General features: G+C 51.3%; 1 protein-coding gene across 3 annotated transcripts in view; it reads left to right on the top strand.

Annotated features, from left to right (window-relative positions):
- Positions 1–27,582, top strand: part of SSH2 (slingshot protein phosphatase 2) — a 77,534-nt gene that overhangs the window by 12,633 nt on the left and 37,319 nt on the right. For 2 of the 3 annotated variants that reach the window (XR_011905604.1, XM_072353292.1), the window contains exon 2: positions 10,444–10,487. Coding sequence is in view for 2 of the 3 variants with exons in the window: in XM_072353292.1 (XP_072209393.1) it covers positions 10,444–10,487 (44 nt within the window). In the remaining variant the exon portion in view is untranslated. Of the gene's footprint in view, positions 1–10,443; positions 10,488–19,848; positions 20,019–27,582 lie in introns of those variants that run through there. The other variant, XM_072353293.1, reaches the window with a different exon arrangement.

Below are 27,582 nucleotides of genomic sequence, written 5' to 3'. Positions count from 1 at the left end.
CTCTTGGGTTTGCTTATTTATGTACTTGTTAAGGTCACTCCATGCTACGCAGCAGATGAACAAGCTGCCTTTCCAGGAATCAGAAAAAAATACAGCAAAAAAAAACCCCAATGCAAACATTTGCTCTTGGAAGTCTGATTGTGGAGGTAATCAGTGAGTGCTGGCTGTAAGCTGTGTAACTGCGGGTCTGTATTAGGGGCTTCCAAGCTGATAGGTTTGCATTAAAAAGCAAAAGTTTCAGGTAACACCAGGGCTGATCTTGTTGTGCGTGTGCAGCTCCCCACTTCCAAGGGATTTCCATAATAATAGCTTTGATTTTTAATATCTCCAAGCTGAAATGATTTAGTAAATTGGCTCCTTGTGATGCTTGTCATGTGATGGTTCATGAGCCCTGAAGAATGTGTGCTCCTGTGACTGCAGCCATGTGTTTGTCTGGACCAGTGCAGGCTGTGCTGTGTTCCTGCTGTGTTTGGAGCTGGGGAGCGAGGCTGGGCTGAGGGGGGGCGAGTTCCTCTACAACAACTGACATTTCCAAGCAGCAGAAAATGCTGTTAATGAAGTTATGTCCAGCTTCCAGCCCTGCTGCTGTGCGGAGGCCTGCTGTTGGTACGTGTGTGTGCTGCTGTGCTGCGTTGCCTTCACCCTTGGATTCATCCAGTGGTTTTTTGTGGCACCTTTTTTCCTCCAAGCTGCGCCTCGTTTTCAGCTCTCCCCTTAATATTTGTTGCTTCACACTTCGGGATTTTGCTTTGCTGTTCATGCTTGCATTAAGAAGCCCCAGAGGTTCAAACCCTCCCCTCACACTGCGCAGCCCCAGCAATATTTCCACTTGGCTCAGGAGATGTGGATGTGTCAGCTGAGGGATCCCTTCTCATTTGGCTGGTCAGCCAAGATCTCTTCAAGCGCATTAGGAGGATCTACAGCTTAAGTTCATCAGAGAGCTGACCTGTTCTGGTTTTAATGAGATTTATTATACGTGTACCTTTTGGATTTGACTGCTTTTGGCCTTCAAAACAGCCTGTACGAATCTGCTAGTAAAAGCAGGACTGGTGGGAAACTGCCTCCTCATTCTGAACCTGCCCTCCTTCAAGATTATGGATTCCTTTAAACTCAGCATACCATCCCTTGTGCTGCTGGCACACAGCTTGGCTGCACGGCTTCGCCAAGTGCTGGCATTGATGCTTCCTTCTGAGCTCCTGCACAGCTCCCTCCTAGGAAACTACAGTGATGGAACGCTGATGCTGCAGCTCACATCTGGGGTGGACAGAGGAAAGCTGGATGTCACAGCTGATAGATGGGTGATGGTGTTCAACTCCTGCAGGCACAGCTACAGCCCCATATGTGTCCAGGGCAGAACCGGGGCAGGGCTGTCCTCACATACACACGTGGGCAGCGTGTGTTATTTGATCCAGACTTACATGTGTGGTACAGATGTGGTTGTGAGCACGAGAAGTTACGGTTGCTCTGCACGTATGTTGACCCGCAGGATATCAACACCCACATGTTTTTAAGTGTTATTTATTTGAAGAAACAATGTGTGTGGTTGTTTTTTGGGGGGGGGAGGGAGGTGTTGTGTTGTGGCTTTATTTAGACTGAACTGTTTGCATCTGGTGGCTGTGCATTGGATGGCTCTGCTCGGCCAGAGCTGCCCCTCAGCCTTTGATGGGATCCATGGCTGGGCACGTGGGGATTCCACTCATCCCATCGGGACTTGGAGAGCTTTGCAGCTGGGCAGTCTCTGGGGCTGGGGAGCAAAGTGTGGTTCGTTGGGCCGTGTGCTCTGGGTGTTTGTGTGCACAGCCCTGCAGTCTGTTGAGGTGAATGCATTGCTGGGTGTAACGCCTTTGTTTTGGTTTTGTGTTGTTTTTTTTTTTATATAAATGTACCTATTAATGGAAGCAGAGTTCATAATGTAATCCTAAAATAGCTCCCCTGTGAATGCAGAAACATTCCACTTCTGACTAATCAGCCATTCAAGAACGAGCATTTAAAGTGGGCACCAGAGAGCAGAGGCTTTCCATATCTGCGGTAAGGAACTCACTGGGCTCAGCCTTCCCCCCCCCAGCCCATATCTGCCATCTCCAGGAGCACCCTGCTCACTGCCTGCCCGGGGCTGCCCGTCCTGCTGCTTCAGGCTGAAGGATGATGCTGATAAACAGACTTCAAAACCGGACTGGTGCTTCTCTTGCTTGTGAATGAAGCAGAGCACAAAGAGTGTATGTTCTGAGCCCTGGCTGCAGTGCATGGCCTGGAGAGTTTGCTGAGCCGGGCAGCCTGTGGGCAGCGTGCTTCTAAGGGGCTGTTTCCTTCTGCCACTCCAAGTCCAGCAGTGCCCTACAGCTGTCTTATTTAGAGATGACCTCAAAGGCAAGTTCTGCTCTCCTCCCAAAGCAGGATTTTCACAAGGGCTTACGCTGGTTTAAGATTGCATTACCCTAGCATAGCATAAACCTGTTTCCAGTGATCTTAAGGCAGAAAGCGGCTCGGGGATTTGGATTGATTCCTGCTGACTTCACCAATCTCTAAGGAGCACCGTTTGCCCCCACCTACCTGCTCCTAATTTGGGATGATCAGATGTGTGCTGTGCTGTGTTGCATGGCAGGACAGCCTTTGGGAAGAGCCCCGAGCACACCCTGCTCCTCAGGTGGCCGCTCAGTCAGGGCCAAAGGGAAGGGAAAGTTTTAACTGGATTAACCTCAAGAAGAGTGTGTGGGGATTTAGGGATTAAGGAGCCCAAGGCAGCCAGCGGTCACTGCCTTCCAACCTGTGGTCAGAGAGCAGCCAGTCTCTGGGCTTGGATACAGCCCCCCCAACCTGCAGCATACCTGGGAGGTACTAAAGGTGGTGGTCTTAGGAGCACAGTGTGCATGTAGGGCATTTTTCTGGTGTATTGCTTGGAAACTGTTCATAGCTGATATAGAAGAATCTGAGAGCACTGAGTGTTTAGGAGGGACCTTAAACCTGGCTCCCCGAAGATGTGTAGGTGCTCCCAGCTCTAAGAACATCTTGCAGTAGGCTTCAGCCCTCCCAGCCTCCTGCACTCCTCTCACGTCCCCAACCCTTGTCCCAAAGCATTTCTCTCATCCCATGTATTTTTCCACCGATGCTGTGGTGCATCCCCTGGGGGGGAGATCCCGGTATTCTGCAGGGTTGGTGGAAGATGAAGGGGGGGATCAGCACACTGTGTTAATGGGGAGAGCGCATGGCTGCTCTGCTGAGGGGACAACAGATGGCACAAAGGAGCTGGGATTACACAGCTGAGTGCTGCAGGGCCACAAATCTAATGGATCTGTTGAACTGCAGGAGTCAGGCAAACCCAGCCTTGTGCCAAAGCTGATGTCCTTCCTCTGCTTTCAGCACAGTGCTTCTGTTCAAAGCTGTTGTGGGTAGCAAGGAGGGCAGTGACGGCTGGATGGGAGGATGGACAGCTGCTCCCAGCTTCTGACACAGCCTGGCCTTTATGGCACAGTAGTGTTTCACAGGGGTTTACATCTGAGGAGAGATGCTGCCAGCTCTGTGCCACTTACCCAGTGCTTGCTCTCTGGGGGGAGATGTGGGGCCGGGCTGCCCTGCCTGCCTGGATAAACCAGCGAAGGCAAGCGTGTCCTGGCCAAGGAGAAACAGCACCGGGTCGCTTTGCTGGAGTCTCATTAAGATCTGTTTTTCTCAACTTTCAGCCTCTGGAGACTGTTGCAATAAACAGGACATTGGTTCGTTAACAGATGAGGAGCGCCGGATGGCTGCAAGAATTAAGAGCTGGACAGCATTGCCTTTTTTTTTTTTCCCCTCTCTCCTCCCACAGCAATTTGGACAGAGACCCAAATAAACAATAACAATCAGATTTTTGGAGGAGCTGGCTGGGAGAAATACCAAAAGTCAAGGGGCGGTCATTATGCAGCTCAGTTCTTCTCGTGTTTGCAGCCTGTTACTTCTCAGCTTCATTTTCCTTTCTCGTTTTCCTTCCATCCCCATTGCACGAGGTGCCATCGGACTTGCTGCTGTATGTTTGGTAGTGTCACCACCTCCTCCATAGCGCTCATTGCATCAAGGTTTGCATTTAGCTCTATCCAGTGACCCTGCGGTGACCATGGGAAAAGTCACAGCTGTGGAGCTGAACTGTGCCTGCATGAGAATGGCTCCCTGGTTTTTAATGTACGTAACTGCTGCAGGGATCGAGCTGTGAGCGTGCACCTAGTGCAACACAAACCCCCAACCTTACTTTTATTTGTGAACTTGTTGCTAACAGGAAGATGGCTGATTGATTGCAAGATAAAGACCTTTCCCTTCACTGTGTGCCTCCCTTCCTTTCACCCTCCTCCTCCTAAAATAGCCCTTCAGCATAAGGAGTGAAAACCAAGTGTCTCCTCCTTTCTCAAACCACACTTAATATTTGTCCATTCCAGTGAGAAACTGGGTTTTGTCTTAAATCAGAAGCTGGTGGAGCAGCCATCTTTCCTAACCACGTGGGGACAGCTTCACCTCTGTGATCATCACCTCTGTGCATGCCTGGTGATGGGGTTCTGTGATCATCACCTCTGTGCATGCCTGGTGATGGGGTTCTCATTGTGGTAACCTCTGCAGCCAGGCTGTCCCCGTGCCCAGCTGGTCCTGCTCCAAAAGTCCTGCCCTGAAACTCCCCGGCCTACATGTGAGCTTTTGACTTGGTCTTACCCAAACCATACCCCTGACATAGCAACAATGCCTGGTATGCAGACTGGAGCTGTTAGAGTCAGTGAGTTTTCTCATCACTGTAAGTGGAAATGAACTCCTGTAGATTTCAGGATGTCCAATGGACATCATTCGTTATCTTTGCCTAAAGGGAGACTGAAGGGACACCTTCAGGGCTCTGGGAAGTGCTGCATTTCACAGAGTCCTCATGATGTCGGGTGTCTGCCTGTGCTGGCACAGTGCAGAAAAGCTGCCTTAAAGTCAGAGGAGTCTGTAAGGGAGGTGCCAGGTTCTTGTCTTGGTGTCTGTATCTGTCTGGATGGTGACAACCAATGTGGCACGACAAGAGAAATCATCCACGGCGCTGCTTTGTGTGGAGCAGGGATTTTTAATGTCAATACGAAGTGTCTGTGGGATTTCTTTTTTCCCTTGGGAGTGTCTCTGGGATTAAAGCAAAAGCTGTTGTACTCCCCATCAGACAAGCTTATTTCACTGCAGCACAGTAATCTCCCTTTTAATCTGTGCTCGTGCTGTAGCATGGCAGGCTGTGTGATGCTGTTCCTCATCCTCGCTCTTGTACCAGTTGGAAGCTTCTTGTGTCCAAATGCTGGAGTGCTACTTGTGCAGTTGTTAGTGAGGCCTAATCTGGATGAAGTTGGTGTAAATCCCTGAGCTCCAGCAGAAAGATGAATGCTCTGATAAGGAACTTGTTTTTTTCTTTCTCCAGAGCAAGAGCACAATGTCTTTGACCTAAATATACCAATTACTGATGCAGCAAAGTGATACAGAAAACAATCTGGAAGGAATGCCAACCTCTGAATGAAAGCTTGGCTGCAGGGAGCGGCTGCATATGTGGGACCTCAAACACGGAAGAAATGTGAGGAGGAAAAGGGTTTTCATTCAAAATATAGCATGCAAATAGCCATGGGAGAGGGAGAAACTGCTGGGAAAGCTGCTGCTCTGCCCCATCCCTGTGGCTGTGGGGAGGTAGGAGCGCTACACACAGCACCGTGCAGCTCTCCCCTCCCCATCCCTGGCCTACTTTGCTCAGCTCAGCTGTCTGAAGCACTTTTATGTTCAACTTGAAGGCTTCCTGGCAGCAGCTGCTATTTTTAAAGTGTTTGATGGCAAATGTAAGTATTTCAGAAGGTGGCTATGAGCTGCTGCTCTGCAGCGTAGGGGACTCCGTCAATTAGTTTCATCATTTTCTATAGTGGTTAAGGTTAACCTTCTCCAGAGGCTGGGGTGTTCTGAAGAGCACTGCTTTCTGTCCAGCCCTGAGGCCCATCCTGTGGATGGGAGCATCAGCAAACTGCCACCGAGGAGCTGCAGTCCTCCATCTCCATAGCTCAGCTCACACAGATTCCTGCAGCCTGCTGGATGTCTGTTCTGCAGGTGCAGCTGTGGGCTCTGCCTGCCCATCTACTGTTCATGTGGACAGAGTCCCATAGACAGCACCAATCGAGTGCTCCCAGATGAAGTTCAGCATCCCCATCCTGCCCTGGAACTGCTGCTGGTGAATTTGGGTGCATTCTCAGCCTTCCTACCACAAAAAGGGAACCTTTTCCTGGCCCAGATTTTCAAGTCAGCCCTTGTTTCCCTTTACCAGTGTTGTTGCTGGCACCTCAGACTCACTGCAAATGCAGCATGTGTGGGCTTTACGCAAACACAGTTTATTTAAGAGATTGATACAACTCAAGCTATGGTATGAACATCTCTGCAGTGGAAAGATGCAGTAGATAATTGGTAATGTGGCTCAAACGTTTGTGTCTTGTTTTCTTCCAGCAAATGCTTTGAGATCACTGACAGGAGCAGCCCTGCGCAGGGCATGCTGTCAAGTAGAAATCTGTTGATTATTGCATCTCAGAAAGTGCTGAATGTGGATTCAGTGTATGTCTGTGGATCCCAAGCCCTTCTACCTCAGGGGCCTCTGTTCAGGTGCAGCTCTGGGTATCTCGTGGCAGTCCTGCACAGACCTTGGGTACCATGGGGTAGCTCTGCTGTCACTGTGTCAGTGTGAGCGGTTGAGCTGAGCCCTGAGGAACCCACATGAGCAATGAATGCTCTTATCTGCGGTGACTTGTATTGTGTTAGAAGAAAAGCTTGCTTCATACTTGGTGACACCCAAGGAGAACTACTGCACAGAGGAGCTCGCAGTGCAGCTGTAGTGCAGGGATGCACAGGGAGATCGGTGGATGCAACAAAGAGTTTTTGCATGCTTCAGCTGCTGCCCAGCCTTTGATTTCCCAGTGCAGCTGTCTGCTTCCCAGCAAAGGCTGTGTTAGGCTCAGCAGCACTTGGTGTGTGTTTGAACAACTGGATGGGACATAGCCCAGGGACTGGCAGGCAGGGAACGAGGAGCTTGCCTGTTTAATTATAGACCTTTTCTTTGATTGCCTTTTTTGAGTCTGGGTCTGCAGTTGTTCACGTGGTGCTGGTTTGACAGGTAAAAGGCCTCTGTGGTGGCACGATCACATCTGAGTCTTGCTGTGGGTTATGGGGGGTTCTAAGTTTCAGTTGTATCAATAAGAAGCTGCCAGTTACTCTTCGCTAAGAGGTGAAAAGGCCTCAAATTGTCACAGCATTTTGTAATAGCTTTTGTTTTTCTGCTCTTGCACAAGACCTCTCTGCTGGGTAAGTAAGGACTGTTGTAAAAAACACAGCATTCCCTTTGGAATTGAACTGCTTGGTGAAACGAGGATGACTTCACATCCACCTCCTGGTTCTGCCTGCATGGAAGGAGTTGGGATCTCTCGCTGCTGGTATTTGTTGCTGCACATGGGGGGGTCTGTAAAAGTGTCTCAAACACTGCAAAATGATGAAGTTGACTGTGCTGTCAGCTAAGTGTTGATGCTCGTGGAGTGGAACAACCTGGCATCCTGGTCCAGGTTGGCAGTTCTCTTTGTATCAGTGGCTGCAGCTTGCTCCCAATAGAAGCGTTTCCCAGGCATTGCCTGCACGGTCAGGTATGCTGGCACAAAATCACACGTAGCAAGCAATTATGACTTTGGAATCACTTTCAAGGCTCGCAGGACGTATTTGCAGGGTGTAGCCTGTGTGTAGTGTTCCTGGTTAGAAATGCTGTGAATGTTACCCTCATAATTCTGTCTCTTGGAACAAAAGCCGTTCTGATGTTCTCGGCGTTAAGCACAGGCAGACACCTCCGATCCTGTGCATAAGAGCACAGACTGGATCTTCTTTATCACTGCATCGGTCTGCAAGGAGATTTGTAGGAGCGGAGCCGCTTGCGTGACACGGAACGACTGCCATTGCACTGAGCAGAATAACGCTCAGAAATGTTGCTCCTCTCCCTTGCCCTTTTGATGACAGACATTTGGCAGCAGATCAAAGCCCAAACAGGATGAATGTTTTGCATATTCTGTCCTACATGGCCCAAAAGGAGCAGAGATGGATTTTTTTTTTCATCTACTTTAAACTGCATTTAATATGTGGCCTAGTTCTGTGCTCTGCGATGCGCTTCCCCCCAGGCCGCACTTCTGCTCTGTGGGTTGGGGGCCTGGGGCTGCCCTGGGGCTCCGGGTCTGTTCCTCTGTGGTTCTGCCTGTGTGGAGTCCGGACCCTGGCCCTGGTTCTGGCTGTGGCTCTGAAGGAGCAGTCAGTGTTGGTGTCCTGGGCTGCACGGAGTCTATGGGTTCGAATCACTTGCTGGCTGATCAGCTGCCAGCTGTGCTTCCATCTCTTTGGGAATCCAGAGGCAGCAAAAGCTGGAGATGCCCACAGCTGTGTAGCATGGGAGTCCCAGCACAGCCCCAGTGTGTCCATGTGTCCGCTGCCTGTCCCCTGTCCTGCCCTTCCCTCTAGTGGGGTGACCCGTCATTGCAGCCAAGCCGTGGGTCAGCCTCCACAGTCACTTGAGGCAATCAACCACATCTGACACAGATTTGTCTGACATTAAAGAGAGCTCTGCAGAGGCAGGTGGGGGTGGTTGGCCCTGACTGGCCTCCTCCACTGAGTTTATGTAGGGCCACGGCAATGATTTGTGTTTCAGAACCTTTGGTCACTGTGGGGCTGTTGGTTGTAGCCTACTGAGCTCACCACTTGCTCTGACCTGTTTTTTTTTTGGCATGTGGAAATGGACATTTATTATAATGCTAAAAATGTTTGCATAGTTTGGGTTCTTGAACAAGTCAGTAGAGGCTGTGAGTGCTCTTTCAGCTGGTGTTCCTTACTGTGGTTTTGAGAAACTTGCTCTCTAGCCAATTAGATGCTCTTGAGCCATTTACTTAATTTGTTCTTAATGTCTGAATCTATCCCACGTGTACCCCCTTCCCCTTGTCCACCTCTCTGTGTGCTCCTGTACTCCCCACCAACTTCATCAACCCACAGGGAACTGATGGGGCTTTATGCTCTGGCAGAACCTGAGGACTTCCAGCAATAACAAACACACATAACAGCAAGTGGTGCTTTCAGAGGTAGATAGTGAATTGTTCAGAGGGATTCAAACTCAGCTGGGTGAGTGCTGACATCTCAAAAAGTTCTTTACTATGAGAGTGGGGAGGTGCTGGAACAGCTGTGCTGAGAGGCTGTGGATGCCCCCATCCATCCCTGGAGGTGTTCAAGGCCAGGTTGGATGGGGCCATGGGCAACCTGGGTTGGTATTAAATGTGGGGTTGGTGGCCCTGCTTGTGGCAGAGGGGTTGGATGTTTGTGATCCTCGAGGTTCCTTCTAACCCAGCCCATTCTGTGACTCTGATTCTATGAAACTGAGCGTGGCTCTGCAATGGCAGCTCTGCAATGACAGCTCTGCAATGGCAGCTCAGCTCCTCGGGAGGCTGCTCTTCCCCCGTGCTTCTGCCCCTTTCTGAATGCTGCCACGGCTTGCTTTGTGTTGGCCGTGGGATTCACTGGGGTACTCATGTTGGGAGGAGGTGAGCCTGCCGGCTTCCTTATCAGGCTGCTGGCACGTTGAGCCGCTTCTAAGGTGTGATGAGTAGAAGGCAGTTGTGCCAGCTCTTGCTTGTGGTGGATGGTCTGCAAGTTTTAGCTTGAAGCTGTGGTTGGAAGTGGCTCCGCGTGAACTCCTTCATGGTATTTCTCGTTCTGTTCTTAGAAATAGACGAGCTGCAGGAAGCATGTGTTTTCTAGCTGCTCTTTTACCCACAGATTCAGATCATTTAAATAAGAGAAACAGAAACTTACTGCACTTCTCCTCTGCTTGGTGCCCAACACTTAAATGTGTCGGGTTGTGTGTTCTGCAGAGGTGTCCATGCCCATAGCTCACCCTGCTCTCCTGCATGTGCCCTTCAGCACTGCAGCTCTTATGCAGACCTGCATAAAGCATCCTAAGTTTTCACTGATTAAAAACAGATGCTGTACCCGATCTCTAGCCAGTGCCTGGCAATAGGTGCTTAGATGTGCTGTGACATGCAATTAATGGCTGAGATCTCTCTACTGAGGTATTGCTGTGGGCTGAGATAGGTCTGCCTGCTGTGTCACGTAGGGTTTCCTGCTTTATGTGCACCGGGTCCCATAGGGTAGGTTCACTGCATGCTGGTTTTGTGACTCTGCCAGGGAGGGAACACGGCAGGTCCTGCAGTTGCACCAGTTCCCCTGTGCTGAGTTTTAAGAGGGCTCTGAGGGAATGTGAAGTGACAGCTGAGCAGAAAGTGAGCTGCTGGGTAGTGACAGCTCCACGCAGGAGCAGCGAGGATTTCCTTTGCTTTATGCTGTCGAACCAGTGCAATGCAAATCTTTGGGTGCTGTATATATTAAAGCGTATTAACTCTTCTTTTCCCTCCTCTCCTATGTACACAGGAGGCAGACAGCGGGGAAGAAGAATGCCGGTCCCAGCCCAGGAGGTAAGACTGTCACTTAGAGGATGCTGTTCTTTGTGTTTGTTTGACTTGGGAATTTTTGTATCCACCATAACTTTCTGCCTCTTGTGAATCTCATGTAACTTGTCTTGTGGGTACCTGGCTGCAAAAAGCGACCCAAAACAGAAGACAAAAACACATTGTTTAACAGCGACCTGAACAGTGCTCCCAGTGAAGGCATTGCTGCATCAGGAAATGGGGAAAAAATCAGTTTACACCTTAAAACGTGCACGGGGAGCAGTTCACAAAGGTGTCAGTGAGTCTATCCCCCAAAGTGCTGTTTGCAGAGGTGCTGTTGTGCCTGTAGCAAGTTGTGAGCACGGTGACTTCGTGTGTGCACAGACATCCCCTTGTTTGGGGAGCACGTCGTAGCGGTGGACTCCTTGTCTCCCACTGCTGGGTGTTGTTTCTCGGGGTTTGGCCCCTGATCAGAATATTCTGATATTAATAAACTCCTCGTTGTCCTCAAAAGTGGTGTGGGGTTCCCTGAGCAAGCAGGAGGATCAAGGAGAGGTTTCAGCAGTGATAGCCACCCCTGTGCTGTGTTTCTGCACCTTCGTGGTTCCATCCACCTTTGGGGTCTGTGATGAGCGTTCCTAGAAGTGCCGGGTGACCCTGTGCCTTCAGAGCACGCAGTGGACGGGTCGGTGTGAATGGTGACACATAATTGTGATGGGTGTAAATGGCATTTTCATAACGCAGCCATCATCTCAACAGCAGGCCTCTTGAAGTCATGAGATTCGTCTCCTATCCTCTCAGCCATCAAAAGCATTATTGCAGCTAAACTTAATGCTTACAATAAGCAAAGTCAGTGCAGAACTAAGTCACTTCTCCAGCAGCAAGAGTTCTTTCTTGGCTTAAAAGTGCTGCAGCCAAATTTTATGCAAGAAGTGAGGTTCCCTCTGGGGGAGTAGAGGGGAAGCGAAGGTGGAAGAGTTCTCCCTTCACGTGCTCTTTGGCTGTTCTTTGTTTAATGCTGTTTGTGTGGGTAGGTAACAATGGAAACTGTCATTTTTCACTATTTAAAAGGTTTCAGGGCAATGTGGGCTTTGCTTTCGGGACCAGCTTAGATGGCTCTGCAAAAGGAGAAGCAGCTGTGGCTGCACGATCCCATGACTTCAGTGCAGTGGCCTGGCTGTGGAACGGTGGCTGCTCGCCTTCGGTGATGTTTCTTCATCATCCATCTTTCACGGCTGTGAGGAAAGCTGGAAAACACAAGTCCCAAAGGCTGGAGCTGAACTCAGCTCAACTCAGGCTTTTAATTTCCCTCCCAGCCTTCCAGCAGTCACAAGATGGGCTCATGACCTCGTAGCATACAGAACATACTGGGGGGGTGGGAGGGATGTAATTGTTGCGGGCACTCAGCAGTAGTTGTAGGTTAGCTTTGAAACAAGCGAGGTTTTTTCATATACTTGAAGTAACTCCCTGGGGGAGGAGGTGACAGCCTGCTGCTGGAGACATGAGTGCTGTGCCCAGAGAGCTGCACTGAGCCGGGGTCCCTCCTGCAGACACATGGGTGCTGTTGAATGCGTGATTACAGTGGGATAAAAGAAAGAGCCAAACACGGTAAGTCATCAACCTGAGGTGCTGCAGAGGAGGAGCAGCAGCCATCTATAAACAGCTCTGGAACGCGTCTGTCTAATCCCCAATTTCAAGGGAGCACGGCAAGCAGCAGCTATTAAAATCCAGACGGTGGTGAGGCCATGGACTGAGTTTGGCTTTAAAGACAAGGTGTGGTGTTGGTGAAGGGCTCTGGTACTGCTTGCTGCTGACCTGGGCGAGCCAGAGGTGCAGCCTGGGGACCTGCCTGGAGCTGCCAATGCTTCAGGTAGGAATTTTCTTTTAATGCATAAAATTCTTCTTCCAAAGGACTCCTTTTCTCTCCCGGTAAAATCTGTTTAATCACTGCCTCAGGGTAGCATAGCTGGCATCAAGCGTGCCCAAACTCAGCCTGTTAATTGGCCATTGAGTGCAAGAGCATTGCTGTGGCTGAAAGCGTGTTTGAGTTAATAAAAAAAAATCAGTATTTGTTAAATGGGATGGTAGCATATAGGCCTAGCATTACTTGTGAGGGAGTTGGATGAAGACCTAAGCATAAGCACAGAAACACATTTGGTATCGAGAGGCTTTTGCAGATGGAGCACAGCCCACTTTCCCATCCTCCTGGGGCTGCCTCTGGGGTCCTGGCACTGCTGTCAAATGGCAGATGTGCTGCTGAGGTCCAGCCCGACAGCTGCCAGTGCTGTGGCTGGCTGGGCGGGCTCTGGTGTAAAGGCTTCTGCTGTTTGCCTTTGCTCACTGCTGAGATAAGAAGCATATATGGAGGTGAAGGGGAATGTGTAGTAGAGGCTGGCAGTGTGACAGCACGAGGGAGTAGCGCTCAGAGCAGCCGTCTTCCAAAGAGGCAGAGAACTGAGTGTCTAACTTGAACTATATTTAAAGGTAGATGCATCAAGACCACCATACCTGAAAACAACTTATCCAGGTGCTGACCTGTTTGCAGTCTTTAAGGGCTGTGATTGCATCGACTGGAGGCTCACAGCAGGGGGAAGGAAGCGTGAAGACCTTGTTTGAACTTAAACCTGCTCTATGGAGATGTGACGAGTCCGCACTCGCCTCCATGTTGGGGTTTGTGGGCATGAAGGGAGCAGCAGCACCCAGCTCTGCTCTGCCCGTCCCCACAGCTCCCTCCTCACCTCTGCCCTGGGGTGCCTGATGTTTGCAGCACACCGTAGCCCTGCTCCAGGAGAAGCTGGGGAGGTCACTGCTATCACCAGTCCTATGGTTTGGGGTGGGATCCCTGAGTCCTCGGCACAAGCCCCTGACTGAGCCTGTCCTTCTCACCTAATTCTTGGCTAATGAGACTAAGAAGGGAGCTACTGCATAAGCAGGTGTACAGAGCAATCTATTTATTACATTTATTGCCCTCATAACTGCCTTCTAGACATTTTTATTGGGCTATCTGGAAGCTGTAAACCAGCTGGCCTGCTCCTCTGCTGTCTGCAGACTTGTTGCTGCCGCACTGAACTGACTCTAACAAACCTGTGCATTCACAGTCTCTTTGCATCGTCTCAGTGCTGTTAATACTCACCTAAAATGCCCACATAAACAGCTTCGAGCTGTGCTAACACCAGCTGGTGTATCAGTTTGACTTTGCTTGCCCTGTGCTGGTGCTGCAAGGATTCAGGACCTTTGTTTTGCTGGAGGCTGACATCTCCAGGGCTGTGTGTGCTGTCAGGATAGCTCAATTGGTTGCAGGGGTGCCTATTTTCCCAACGCTGTCTCTGAGCTGAAATGTAGCATTTGAAGCTGCTCAGTACCTGCAGCACACCAAGCAGGAAGCAGTGCCAGCTGCAGGGACCGCAGGGAAGTCTTTAAGCTTTTATGGCCTGTGCTCAGTCAGGCTGAAGTCCGTGTGCTCAGGGCAAGCTGTGGAGCCTGTGTTCCCTTAGGGTGCCAGAGGAGCAGTCGGGTCCTGCCTTGAACTGAGTTTATTGCATGAAAACGTTCTCTTGAAGTGCTCCTCTACCCCAGTCCAGAGGGAGGTGTGCTGCGTTAGGTTTGCAGCCCGTGTGTGCTCACCTTCTGGTTTGTTGTTTTAGTCAAAGGAGTTCCTTCCAGGAGTGAGCTGGGAAGGGAAGCAAATCAGATTACTGCTATGATAACAGCTGGATGTGCCAAAACGCCTCAAGCTTTCAAGCTTTCAAGCTGGGAGTGAACACCTTTTGTTTTAGGAGTGGGAGACAGCAATTTAATGCAGAAGGTTATGGTTGCTAACAGTGTAAGAGTTGTTTCTAACTGCCTTGATAGCACATGGAATTGGTGCTTGGGTTTCCTTGCACAAGGTGAGCTGCAGGGCTGCCTGCTGGATGGTTGCACTGGCACCCACTGCAGGCTGCTCAGTGCCTGGGGACGTGTCTGGGTGCAGGGTGATGGCAATGGGTGCTCATCACAGGGCTCACTCACCCCATCCAGGCGTGTGATTGGGGAGGTGAGGACAGTCACCATTTGGTGGGCAGGCTGCTGACACTGCTGTTATCCTGGGCACATCCTGTGCTATGAGGGGCTCCAAAAGCCACACTCCGGGTGTTCTGGCTCCTCAACCTGCTTTTTGCTTCCCTTGCTTGTTGCTGCAGCTGCCAAACTCGTTTTGTTGGTACTCAAGCTGTAGCTGGAACTTCTGCTGGGTCTGTGAGGCACTTGGTTAGCTCCAGACCTCCAGTAAGAGGGATCTGTGTGTGCGGGGTACGGAAGAGCTTGTGTTTATCCATGCCGGAGATTACTAAGCTCCTGTAGCACTAACCTTATCTTTAGAATGCATTTCCTGTATCCATCTTTCTGCCTTTCCTTTCAGTGACAGCCCAGTCCCAGTGGCATTTACTACAGCTGCTTGTGTAGAATGGAACACCGAGATAAAGAAGCGTTCTGTTCATCTACCAGCTGACCTCCAGGAAGCATTTTGTGGGCCACACATTGTAGTTTATGCAAGTCTTCATTTTCAGAGCTGGGTGTTCTGTCAGCAAACTGTGAGCGAAAGTATAGCACTGGTGGTGAAATCAGGTTTATTCCTGGGGAGAACCCATTAGCGGCCTTTCAGTTTTGAAAGATGGGCTGTAAGAATGAAGGGGACAGACTCTTTAACAGGGTCTGATTTCAAACTTAACAAGAAAAGATTTAGATTGGATATAAGAAGTTTTTTTTCATGGTAAGTGTGGTGATGCGTTGGCACGTATTGACCAGGGAGGGGACGGTGCCCCATCCCTGCAGACAGCCAGGGCCAAGCTGGAGGGGCTCTGAGCACTGATGGAGCTGTGGGTGTCCCTGTGCATTGCAGGGGAGTTGGAACAGGTGATTTTTAGGGGTCCACTGCAACTTGAATGATTCTCTGGTTAGGTTGGTAATAACTACCTGCAGCCTTCTGTGATTGCACTGAGTTTGGTCCAGTCCAATGACGTGCCTGTGATTCACAGTGAGCAGTGACATGACTTGATCCTCACAGCTGGACAAGGAAATCAGTATTAGCTGTTACACTGCCAAATTACAACGAGATTACAAGGTAAAGATCTTATGCTGTAGCAGGGAGTGTGTGCAAAGTGTGAAGGTCCGTGGAAAGTTTATTGATTTATTATTCAAAGTGTGTTAGTGGAGGAGAATGAGGAGCAAGGACTAGGAGGTGCAAGGAATGAAGGAGGGTCAGATCCTTTAGCTACCAAGTGGGTCTGCTCACCCAGGGCAGCTGCCCCATGCACTTGTGCTGCTGCTTTAGAGGACGGTGAAGGAGCGGCTGACCGGGATTCCAGGCATGTTTCTGTCTCCTGCCAAGCACAAGCCAGGTGCTCCAGGGGAGAGGAGTCAATGCTGAGGAAGACTCCTGTTGTAAATAGAAAGGGAGATTCCAAAATAACAGTTCTGGTCCCCAAGGGCACCTTGTCAAGGCTTGGAAGCCGAGCAGTGATCCTCAGAGTTCTCAGCTCTGTGTGAATCCCAGCACTTAAATGTATTTTGAGAGCCTGGACAAGAGTTTCTAGACTCACCGCCCTTCAGTTCTTTGGTATCCTTGCATCAGAAACATTCCTTTTTAAAATCAATTTATAAATAGGATTAGGTTTGACATTTCAGAGGATTTACCTGTTTCTTTTCTATAGGTCACTCAAATAACACATCACCTATTTTACGATCTCAGACATTTCATTTTGGCATGCTTTGTCCTTGCTGGACTTGGAGCAGTGCTGCAGTGGTTTGCAAAGGTCTGGATTAACTATTTAGAAGCATTTCAGCTAAAGCTTCTCCATGTGTTGCCATGTCCAGCATCAAAAGGAGCAACAGCCACCGCTGCTCCCATCCCTGCTGCATTCTTTGCTTCTGCAGCTGTAAGGTGGGTGTAATTGAGATTGACCTCTTTGTGTCAGACCCTCTGAGATAAGTAAACTATACAACAATAAGTAAACTATACAACGATTGGGCGTGGGTTTTGTGAGGGAAGGGTTTAATGAAGTGATAATATTGCAAAATAGGTGTTGAATTCTCACCTGAGAAGCCCGATCATTGATCACGATGGGCAGCTGACCAAACGGGCTCTAAAAGCAAGGTCTGTTCCTCCTGTGATGCTTATCACCCTACCTCTGCTCCTGTCTGATTCTTTGCACAAGAGCTGAAAACAGAAACACTCTTTGACAGCTTAAATAACCAAATTCAGAGCGTGGCTTCCTGTTCTGACTGGTTCTTCAGGATTAGGGCAGAGTTTTGCATGGTTTCCCTCTTCTTGCCTCCCCACTCCCTTTTTATGTATTTATATTTACTTTTAACCAGATACAGCCTCTTTTCTAATTACTTAGTTAGATTTCCCTGCTGTGTGTAACAGAGCTGCCATGTGCCTGGTGGGTGGCATGCCTTTGTTTCTTCCCCAGTATCTGGTTCTTGCCCTGCGTGCATCAGCTTGTTTATGACCACTGCTACTGTAATGGCTTCGTGTTTTCCTGATAAATTACACCAGATAACACAGCTGTCTCCCTCTCTTGTGCTGAAAGCATCCAGCACCTTTCTTACTGCCCCACTCCTCCCTCTGAAGTGGGTCTGCAGCAGGAACCTCATGCAGGAGTTGCTGCTTGAGGGATGGGTCTCTTACCTATAGATTTGCTGCAGTGATTTATGGTTAAAGCATGCTGGTACCATTCTTGACTGCTGAGGCACACTGCTGGCTCATGGCTAACCTGCTCACCACCAGGTCCTTCTCTGCAGAGCTCCTTTTCCAGCAGCTCAGCCCCCAGCCTGTACTGCTGGCTGCAGTTATTCCTCCCCAGGTGTAGGTCTCTCCATTCGTATTTGTTGAACCTCATCAGGTTCCTCTCTGCCCAGCTCTCAACCTGCACAGGTCCTGCTGAATGGCAGCACAGGAGGGGCATTACATCCTCTGGCCCTCAAACAGCTGGAATCTGGCACCGTGTTCCTGCAAGACCCCTCTTAAGACCTTCATTCCCCATTGGCCCTGACACGAAGCCAGCTCATTTCCCACTGGAGAGAGGATGTGGTGGGGGAGGTTTCCTAGTGCAGCTGTGTGGAAGCTTTCTTCTTAGTCTGAAAACGTGGAGCCAGGTTCTGCTTTCCCTTATCTCTTCCACTGGTGCTGATAGATCTAGGCCAAAATTCCTACATCTGACAACATCCCACTGTTCTCTTTACACAGCCAGTCATAGGATCATAGAATGGTTTGGGTTGGAAGGGACCTCAAAACTCATCCACTTCCAACCCCCACTGAGGGCAGGGCTGACACCCACTAAATGAGGTACCACATCAGGTTATGGTTATAGCACCTTCCGTTGGTTCTTCCTCCTGTGTTGGAGGAAAAAAAAAAACATCCATTGCTTTTGCATAGAGTGCCTGCATTCATTTCAAGTGAACTTGAAGTGATACCAGACCCTTCTTGCCCACTGGAATACATTTCCAGAAGCACGATGGTAATAGATGATGTTCGTTGGGTCTTTTCAGAGGGAGACTGATACTTAGGTGAGCACTGCCCTGCCCCCACAGCAAACTGCAGTTCATGGAGCAGCCTGGGAAGCACTCCGACCCCAGACAGACCTATTTACATCCTGTCAGGTGGTGATGAATGGCTGTGCTCACGCGCCCTATTGCAGCACGCAGTGATTTAGGCTGTTACCTGTCATCGCTGCAATTCTGTGTGCTTTGAGCTGTGTTTGTCCCAGCAGAGTGCACCTGCTGGCAGTGAGGAGCAGCTGTCCTGTACCCCACGTCCTGCTTCAGCTCCATCACATCCCCAGCTGTCCCAACCCTGCAGTGTGGGATGCTCAAACACCCAAACAAACCAGGGCTGTGCCTGAGCTGTGACCTAAAGAGCAGAGTGTGCAAGTGGTGCATAAACAGGGGGTTGGTAATCAAAGTGTGAACCTGACAGAGTGACCTGAGGGCAGTGTCAGCCTCAGCATTCCCACCTTTACGGCAACAAAACCCTATCAGATACCTTTTATGAGTCCAGATTTCAGTTCCTGCACTTCCTCGAGCATTTCCCACTGGTGTTTCAGAAAGGAAAACCCGGGGTGTTGCTGCCATCCCCCCCATGTAGAGATGCAGTGCTTGGTGGTATTAACGCAGGATGAATTCATGTACAGATCTGTTATCTGTGTTAGCAGTAGCTGCTCGCAGTTCTCACCAGCTCCAAGGGCTTGCCTTTTTAATGGTGGTTGCAAGTAACAGCTCTGACCTTTGTTGGGACTATATCTGAACTCATCGGGCCTTACACAACGTGCGCATAAAGCCCTTAAGTTTCTCATTAGAATAGGGCAGAAGTGTGGGGTTGTTTTTCAGTCTGTGAACGTGTGGTATGTGTCAGTGTGGCGTGTGAGGTTCTTGCCAGCCTCCTGACCCCAGTGAGGGTTGGGTTACCTCCATTTCTCTCCTGCTCTGATTTTTCCATTGCTTTTTGCAACCGACTCCATTTCTGTCCAACAAAATGACTTTATTTTTTGGCACAGCTCTGAGCTGGCACTGCATTCTTTGTATTTTTTCACAGCTGTGAGGAACCATTCCCAGCAATGTGCTCTTGGCTGTATGACACCGCTTACATGAACACAACCCAACCTCACTTACTTGAGTGGAACTTGTAGCATCATACAATGCTCTGCTTCGGCTGCCCCCTGTGCACCCATGAGGTGTGTTTGGCTGGGAGCTTTCCCAGCAGCATCTGACCTGAAGCAGGCACCAGGACTGGATCCAGCTGTGCATCCCCTCTGCTGGGCTGGTGTTCCTATGGGGAAGGGGGCTCAAGCTGGCTTCAGGCTTTCTTTTCCTTCTCCCTCCCTGGGCTGTAATGGGGGAGTACTGCACGAAGGTTCCTTTGGTGCTCCACGTTCCCTGCAGCCCTGAGCCAGGTTCCTGCCCTGAGGCTTTTCCTTTCCTCCCACCCTCTCAGGAGCGATGGAGCTGAGGATGGAACAGCGCCCAAAGGCAGCTGCTTCTCTTCTCATTTGACGCATTCAAGTTTCTGAATATGAAAGTTATTGCCAAGAACGCTTTCCCCTCTCTTGCAGGAGAGAAATTGAGGTCGTTTCCTACGCGCCGCCTGCCTTTCCCACAACCGCTCACCGCGTTGCCTCGAGTTTTTAGCCCTCCCCAGAGCGAGGGGCAGGAAAACAAAGAACCGACCACCGACGGGCAGCCCCCGCCGCTGCTGCTCGCGTCCTCCCGCACCGAGTTCGCCACGTGCGTGCCGGTGGGCGTGGCCGAGTGCAAAAGAGGCGTGGCCTTGCCCAGAAGGGGCGTGGCTTAGCGCGAATGGGGGCGTGGTCGTAACCAGAAGGGGCGTGGCCTGGACTCTGCCGGGCCGCTCCTGCGCAGTGCGGCGGGTGGCGGAGCGGGGCAGAACGGAGCGGAGCAGCGGGGCGGCCGGAGCTCCCCATGCCGCGGGGCCGGGCGGCCGCCTACCTGCTGCCTGCGGGGCTTCGCCATGATCCCCTACTTCTCCGACAACGCCGTCATCTCGCAGGGAACCATCGCTCAGCTGTGAGTACCGAGCGGGACCGAGCCCGGGGCTCTCGTAGCGGCAGCCCCTCGCCGACCCTTCCCCGCCGTGCCGCGGCCACCGCCGCCTCTCAGCAAACTTTTCCCGGCCGGCAGCGTTGGTGCAGCTCGCAGCCTCACCTGCCTTCCTGCCGCGCTTTGCCGGCGCTCCGGAGCTCGTTTCCTGCTGCCGAGCCGGAGGCAGCCCAGGCTGCTGCCGGTCGTGCGCTCAGCCCGCAGACCCTTTGGGACAAATCCCAACCATCTCTTCCTTTGTGGACGATTCGAGTCGCGTCTCTGGGAAGGGTTAATGGGGGAGATGCCCGCTGCGGGCCGTAGGTAAGGCTCCGGCGAGCAGCGCGCTCCGGCCACGCGCCGTGATCCCGCACGGCAGCTGGTTGAGGGGCCGCCCCGGCTGAGCTCCGCCGGGGAATCGGTCCCGCCGTTCCGTTGCCGTTCCTGGAGCAGCGCGGGCAGTCAGCTCCGTTCCGCGTCTCTGAGCCTTTCAGAAACGACCCGAAGTACTTAAAGCCGCTTTGAGCCCCTCGTGGCGTAGCCTGTTGTATTACAGCATTCCCTGCGGCTGCTGGTAGCGAAGGTTGAACAGCGATGTACCCGAAACTCCACGGGAGCAGGATGGGAAATGCCCCGTGCGACCCACGGCGGGGATGGCCGGGCAGGGCATGGGGACACTGGCAGCCCGGGTAGGAAGGAACACCCGTCCTTCTCTCTGGGGAGGGAGATAGGGGTTATCAGGCAGCCTGTGCTGTCCTCCTGGACAGGGAGATTAAGGGCTGCGAGAGTCACAGAGTGCTCACATGGGCCCAGCGTTCACAATCAGGGCACTGCTTGGGACTGGCGTAATGAGGGACTGCTCCTATAACAGCAAGTTCCCAAAGGCTCAGATGGTATCAGGTGTCCTTATTTCTTTATGGCCAAGACCTAAAAATCTCATTTTTGGTTGGTTTGCTCTGCTGAAAATGTGTTCTCTGTGGAATGAGAACGGCAGTGGTCACCCAGATGCAATCAGGACCTCCAGTTTCAGTGCAGGCTGTGTTTGGCCGGTCAGCTCGGGCTGTCAGAGCTCAGCAGAAATCTCTCCTGTTGACACTTTTAGGCAGTGACAGAGTCAGCTGTTCGGGGGCTCGTTTGCTTTGGGTTCACGTGGGCTCCCATTGCAGTCCCAAACACTTACGCTTGGCAGAAGCTCTGAACTCATGGCTGCAGCTCTTTGGTGTGGGATTCAAAACTCCTTTCAGCCTCATGGAACTCTGCAGCAGCTGATGGCGAGACAGGAGGAAAAAAGCAGGACTTCAGACAGCGTGCACATACCAAAGGGGTTTTTTGCAGGAGAAGCCTGGACAAGTTGCCATAGATCAGCTCTTCCTGTCTGCGATCACTTCCTTTTCCTTTTGCCAAGTTTTAGGTATCTTAGCACATTATCAGTGTCCCAAAGTGTTTTTTCCCGTGGCCTTGTGATAATGCTGGATCCTTCTGCTGCCCACCTTCCTCTTCATTTAGGGAGCAGGGCTGGGCCGTGCAGTGCTGGGGAAGCCCCAGCTGTGCTGCTGTGACACATCACTGTGTCACCATCCCTGTGAGCAGCGAGGGATGCAGGCAGGCAGTTGTAGGACCTGGCACTGCTGGGCGCAGCCACACAGCCCTCCCCGTGCCCACGTGTTGGAGCACCCCAGTGCTGGTTACTGCCTCATCCTCAGTGCTTCTGCAGCCTGAGATGGAGCTGACGTTGTGAACTTGCTGCTTCCCACGGCTCTCCTGCTTGCTTCATACCACCATTTCCTGTTACAAAATGTTAACTGATAGTTTTTATGAGGACTCCCTGTGCCGTGCCCCCATACCCAGGCAGCATCGGCCCCGTCCTTCCCCTCCCTGCCCATTTCCTCCATCTTCAAAGCCCTGTGGCCACGTCCTCTGCTCTCTGAAGCACCGTCCGGGTGACACACCTCAACTCGTGTGCTGACGTCACGGGGTGTGAGGCTGCTCCACGCTTGGCTGTGTATTTGTTTATTTACTACGCAGGAAACCTTGCAGACTTTTTATCTACTCGCTGTGCCCTGCTGCCAAAACCTCTCGACCTCTCAGCACAACCAGACTGCGCTCCTCCAAGCAGCGAGTTATTGGGAATCTTTAATCGCATCTCTAAGTGCTGTACCTCTGTCAGCGTTCTGCTTTTGTGTTGAGGATCAATGCTGGAGATGCCCGGAGGGAGCAGCCGTGATCCCCATCCCCACTCCCAGCTCTGGCTGATGCTCACAAGCCGGGGCTCAGTGCAGTGTCAGTGTCAGCACCCGCACGGAGCTTTCCAGCTGTGTGTGCAGAGCGATGGAAGCACGCAGGCTGCCAGCAGCAAGGCTGCTGTGCTCATCCCATCCTTCTGTGAGATCAAACGCAGCGTGTAAGAGATCTGTGCTATTCTCTGCTTATTAAAAGCAATGCCCAGAAGTTGCAGTTATTGGGTAGGAGCAGCGTGCTTCCTGCTGAGCTGATCATTAACTCAGCCGGGGCTGTGCTGTTGTTCCGAAGTACTTTTCCTGTTTGCTTTTTCCTCTTACTCCCCGGAAGCTCCCAGAGTGAGTTTGTCTCACTGATGCTTCCTGGGGGGGGGTTGGGAAGAGGACAGAGGTGGTTGTCAGCCACAAAGTGAGGCCTGGGTCAGCAGAGGAGGGTTTGCAGGGCAGTCCTGTGCCTGCTGGTGGGAGCACAGAGCCCAGTGAAGCCTTGCTGGCTGCCAGCTCCCACAGAGCGGTCCCTGAGGGGCTGCCTCGGAGCTCTGCCTCTTCGTGCAGCTTCTGCGGATGCTGGAGACTCTGGAAATGCTTTGGATGTTTGTGAGGATTACAAAGCAGAAGGACCAGAGTGAGATTAATCAGTAGAAAAGGGCCTTTGGGGGCCTGTGCATGGGTTGTTTCACAGGACTGCGCTCCCTCGTCCCTTTGTCAGAGAGCCCCTAGCTAAATTATTGCTTAATTATCTTCAACAACTTCATGCCGACTGTCCTGAAACATTGCTTCTAACTTCTGTGTTGAGGTCAGGGAGGGTTGAAGGCTCAGGATCCCGTCTGGATGAGCCGTGCAGGGCCGGTGTCTCCTCTGCATCACTCTGGCAAACAGCATTTAAATTATCGGCCCTTATGGGCTTAAAAGACGTTCAGCAAATAGTTTTTCTCCAGTGTAATGGGTCTGATATGTACAGAGCTGTTCTGCAATTGGGATTTCCAGCCATGGTGTTTCATAGCAGCTGGCTGAAGCCTTCTATTTCCACAGATACACAGGGTGATGCGTTCAGAAGTCGCTGTGTTGCTTTGTGTGTGCAGTGGGGAAGTGACTGGAGCCTGGGAATGGTCTCTGTGTGGGATTATCCCAGTGTTTGTGGCAGGGAGCAGCTCTCTGCATCACAGGCATCAAGTGATAGCAGCTGGGGAAGAGAGAAGTCCGTGTGGGTGAGTGCTGCAATCCAGCCGTGCTCTGGTGTCAGCTAAGGGGAATGGAGGAATCCTGCCCTGAGAGCTTCTTGGTGTTGGCAGCATCTCAAATCCGGGTGTTTTTAGGCACAGTAAGCCCACAGGCTCCTTATTCAGCGTGTTCTGTTGTTTATCCCATGCTTATCCAACCCTCATCAACATCGCACTCAGCCCTTTGGGGTCTCCTGCTTTCCTTGCAATAAGCCATCTAAGAAGTAGGTTAAATCCACAGACTGCTGAACCACGAATGATTCAGTCCTTTCTTTTAAGCAAACGACCTTTGGCACTTAGCAGTGAAGCCCTCACACCCTTCACACCAAGGCCCTACACGGGCTGTGCTGCTCCAGCTGGGCTCTGTGTGCTGTCAGGACCTTGCTGTGGCCATATCTTGCATGCTTGTTGGATCTCGGTGCCCTCGGTTGATTTTCTCACTTTTCCTTTTTAAAGCTCAGTGAGTTTCATTGGCAGCTCTGTTGTTGTTGTTGGGGTTGTTCTTGTTGTCGTTTCTCCCTTTATTTGCTTTAAGAAAGAAGTGGAGAAATCCCAAACCCAATGCAAAGCAGAGCAGCTGCATTCCTGTGTGTGTCGCAAAGCTGGAGAGCCAGCTTGCCTAAATACAAACAATTTGTCAGCACTGCTCCTGCCCTGCTGTTGTTTGTCTGTGCTGGGAAAGTTGTTGGGAAGCAAACAGGAATATCTGTGTGCCTTGGAACGAGCAGGGTAAGCAGCAGTCTGTGAGCTGGGGGTTACGAGAGTCTCTGATAAGTCTCTCTAGCTCGAAATTAAGCAAATTTCTATTTTAGAGCCATTTTTCAAGCTCTCTTAAGAGCCTTTTCCTTGCGGTCCCTTCCGACCCAATCCGTTGTATGGTTTTCCCAGGGTACTCTCTGTTCTTGTTGGGATCCTGGGTCTGTGCCCCACAGCCGCACTCAGCGTTCCACCAACCCCACTCCTGCAATGCGTGCTTTCTAACTGGGATCGAGTACTTGTAGGAAATAGGAAGGCCTGCATTGAGAACTGCAGGAACTTGGCTTCCAAAGTGCCCGGAGTGCTAATTCTGATGAAATTCAGCACCTGATTGCAGTGTGGGTAAACACGGCTGGGATTTCCGCTCTTTGGAGTTGAAGCCCTTGTAAAACAAAACTTTGTTTAATGGGTTTCCAGTCTGAGACCAGCCCAGTGGAACTTTGCAGGCTCCTCGTGTCCAGTTAGGAACGCTGTAAATGCACTCGAAACAGCGCTGCTGAGCTCACCTTTAGCTGGAAGTCAGATGGGGGTAATAGCAGTAAGGTCATGTGCAGCATCATGGATTCCAAACAGCCACAGGGCTGTGTTTGGGGCTGCAGCGTGTGGTTGTGCTTCCCTTCCTTTGCTTTCCTGTGTACCTGGTTCAAGCAGTGCTGCTTCCACGCTGCTAGGTGATCTGTAAGTGTCCATACAGACACACCGCAGTGTGTGTGCTTCTGCTCCGTGCGTGTCTCTGTGTTCATTTTGCCTCTTGCCCGCCCTTCCTTTCAGCCTTTACTTAAGCCCTGGGATGCAGCGATGCTGTCAGACACCCCACAGCCCGTCAGCTTCTGTTTAACGTGGCACATGGTGAGTGATGGATGGAAATTATTTCAGGGCTAAAGGGCTCCCGGTAAGCTGATCCCCATTCAGAGAGCGGGCAGAAAAGCGGAGTTGCGATGGTTCACCTCCAGGAAGAACTCACTGCAGCACTGGGGGAAAGAGTTGTGTTGGGAAGCAGTGCTCAGTCTGTGTTTTGAAATGCATCAGAATTAGATCCCCTGGTTTGATCTGGAGAACATTTCCTGGTGTCTCACTGATTGTAGAGCACCAGAGCGCTGCCCTGCATTGGCTCAGCGTTGCTCCTGGAGCTGGGTACCACTGTGGGCTCAGCCTGAAGTGATGCTGTGGTTCTTTGCTTTGCAGCCTTAACATGGGTCCAGAGCTGTGTTCACCTCATTGATTGGAAGGGCGTCCTGCTTATTTTGCCTTTTGAGGATCAGACAGGCCTCGTGTGCAGGGAGGATGCGACGAGAATGAAAGCGCTGAGTGCTGCAGAAGTTAAAATAGTGAGCAGATAACTTCCTTCTATTACAGGAGCAGAATCCGGCGGCCTCTTGGTGATTTTTTTGATGCTTTTGGTAAACAAGCATCTGCTTCTCTACAGCACAAAGGGGAGGATTATATTATTCAGCATCCATTTCTTTGCATGGAGACGGAATGACCCTTGTTTTGGTGCTTTGTTTCAGGGCTCTGTTGATGCGCTGAGGGCAGGCATTGGGATGGTGTGACCCCTTCATCTTGTGCCATGACCTGAGCAGCAGTGGGGCCACGAGGACGGCTGGATGCCTGCTGGGGACAGGAGGTTCTGGGCAATGTTTGGGGTGCCAGGGCACTGCTCAGGTTGTTTTCTGCTTGTGGGATAGTTGGTGCAGTGTGTCAGGCCGTGGGTCTCCATCTCTGAAGTGCTTGGCCTAAATATAGGGCCTGGCAGGTGTGGGGCAGCCCGGTGACCTTAGAGTGCCCGGAGTGACTTGGGTTACGGCAGTATTTAAAGTCATGGGGTGCTCCGTGGTGCAGGTGGCAGCTCTGCCTGCCAGGCCAAACATGGCTGGGTCCTGTGATGGCTCTGAGAGCTGCCACGTGTGTGGGGCAGCCCTGGCACAAAGCATGGGGTTTGTGGTTTGAGCTGACACGTGCTGTGTGTGAACACTGAGCTTCCCATCACTGACTGCAGAGACAGTCGTGTGGTTTAACGGTGATCAACAAGAACTGTGTTTTGTTATTGATTCTGAGGGGTAAAAGACAAGTGTGTGTCAAGCAGAGGGTGTTCTTTTTGAAGGTAACCGGTCAGTATGCTCTGCTTTTCCCTTTGAGTTTTGAGTGCCCACGGGTGCTCAGGCCATGTGTAGTACAGCAAGAATGGCACATGGGGCTCCATCTGGGAACATCCTGACGTGGAGACCCAGAGCCTTTGGGGACTGTTATGTAGAGCAAATTCCTTTCGCAGCCTCACTTCCCATCCCAGTCTTTCGCTTGAAAACAACACAGAGAATCACATTTCTTCTATAAACATCGAGTGCCCAGATTACTTAGTAAGCATCCTGATTGCATGAGCAGTCCTGTTTCTAGTTGGTGAACTCTGTGTTGCTGTAGGAAACATGACTCTGTGTGTCTCTCTGCCCTGAATTCCAGAGCCCGGTTTGCACAACGTGTTTCCCTCTTGCTTTGGGGGATGTTTTGCTCTCTATCTGGACGGATGCCCCAGAGCTGCTTTGGGTCGAGCGCTGATCCCGCAGTGCAAGTGGGAAGTGGTTCTCGTTTCCCTGCTCAGCTCATGTCCCTGTTGGAGTCAGCAGAGGGGACAGGAAGGCTCAGTGAGGGGCTGGTGCCTGTGTTGGTGCAAACAGGGTACAGTCAGCACTGTGGATCTCTGTGAGTCTGTGTGGTCACAGCTGGGCGATCTGCACAGGGAGCCCCAGCTCGGGGTGTGCGTCAACCATCTGAGCTGCAGCTCGTTCCCACGCTGTGTTTGTTTTTCTTCTTGTGCTGTTTCTGAAGTTGCAGAAGTGCTGAATTGCAGGAGCCCAAAAACCACTTCCCTTCCCGCTGCCTGCAGCGCTGTCACCACTGCTGGCAGCACCACAGGGCCCTTGTTGGTGAGCGGCCCTTGTTGGTGAGCGGCCCTTCCATCTGGGGACATCTCCAATGGTGCTGGCACAGGCTGAAGGATTGCTACTGCAACCTGTAGGCTTTGCTAATAAAATGAACTGGGTGTAAACCACTGTGGTTGCCAGGGTATTGGGATGTGCCATGGCCTTATGAAAGACCTTTGTGCATCTGCCTTGGTGGAACTCAGAACCTTGTTGCTTGATATCCCCACCAGGAGAATGGACAGGTGCCCACATATATGCTTGAGGTTACGGGGAAATCCAGCTGGAGCTCAAGCTTTTAGCATTCTTGAAGATAGAGCGAAATAGTAGGCAAAGCTGTTGTTAGTCAGCCCTGGTTTGAGAAGTGGGACAGCAGCAGCCCGTGCCATGCTGGCTTGGGGTCATGGCCTGTTTGATTCCTGCATGC

The sequence above is a fragment of the Excalfactoria chinensis genome, chromosome 19 (assembly GCF_039878825.1).
Source record: "Excalfactoria chinensis isolate bCotChi1 chromosome 19, bCotChi1.hap2, whole genome shotgun sequence".
Taxonomy (NCBI): Eukaryota; Metazoa; Chordata; class Aves; order Galliformes; family Phasianidae; genus Excalfactoria; species Excalfactoria chinensis.
This window is presented reverse-complemented; position numbering and strand designations above follow the sequence as displayed.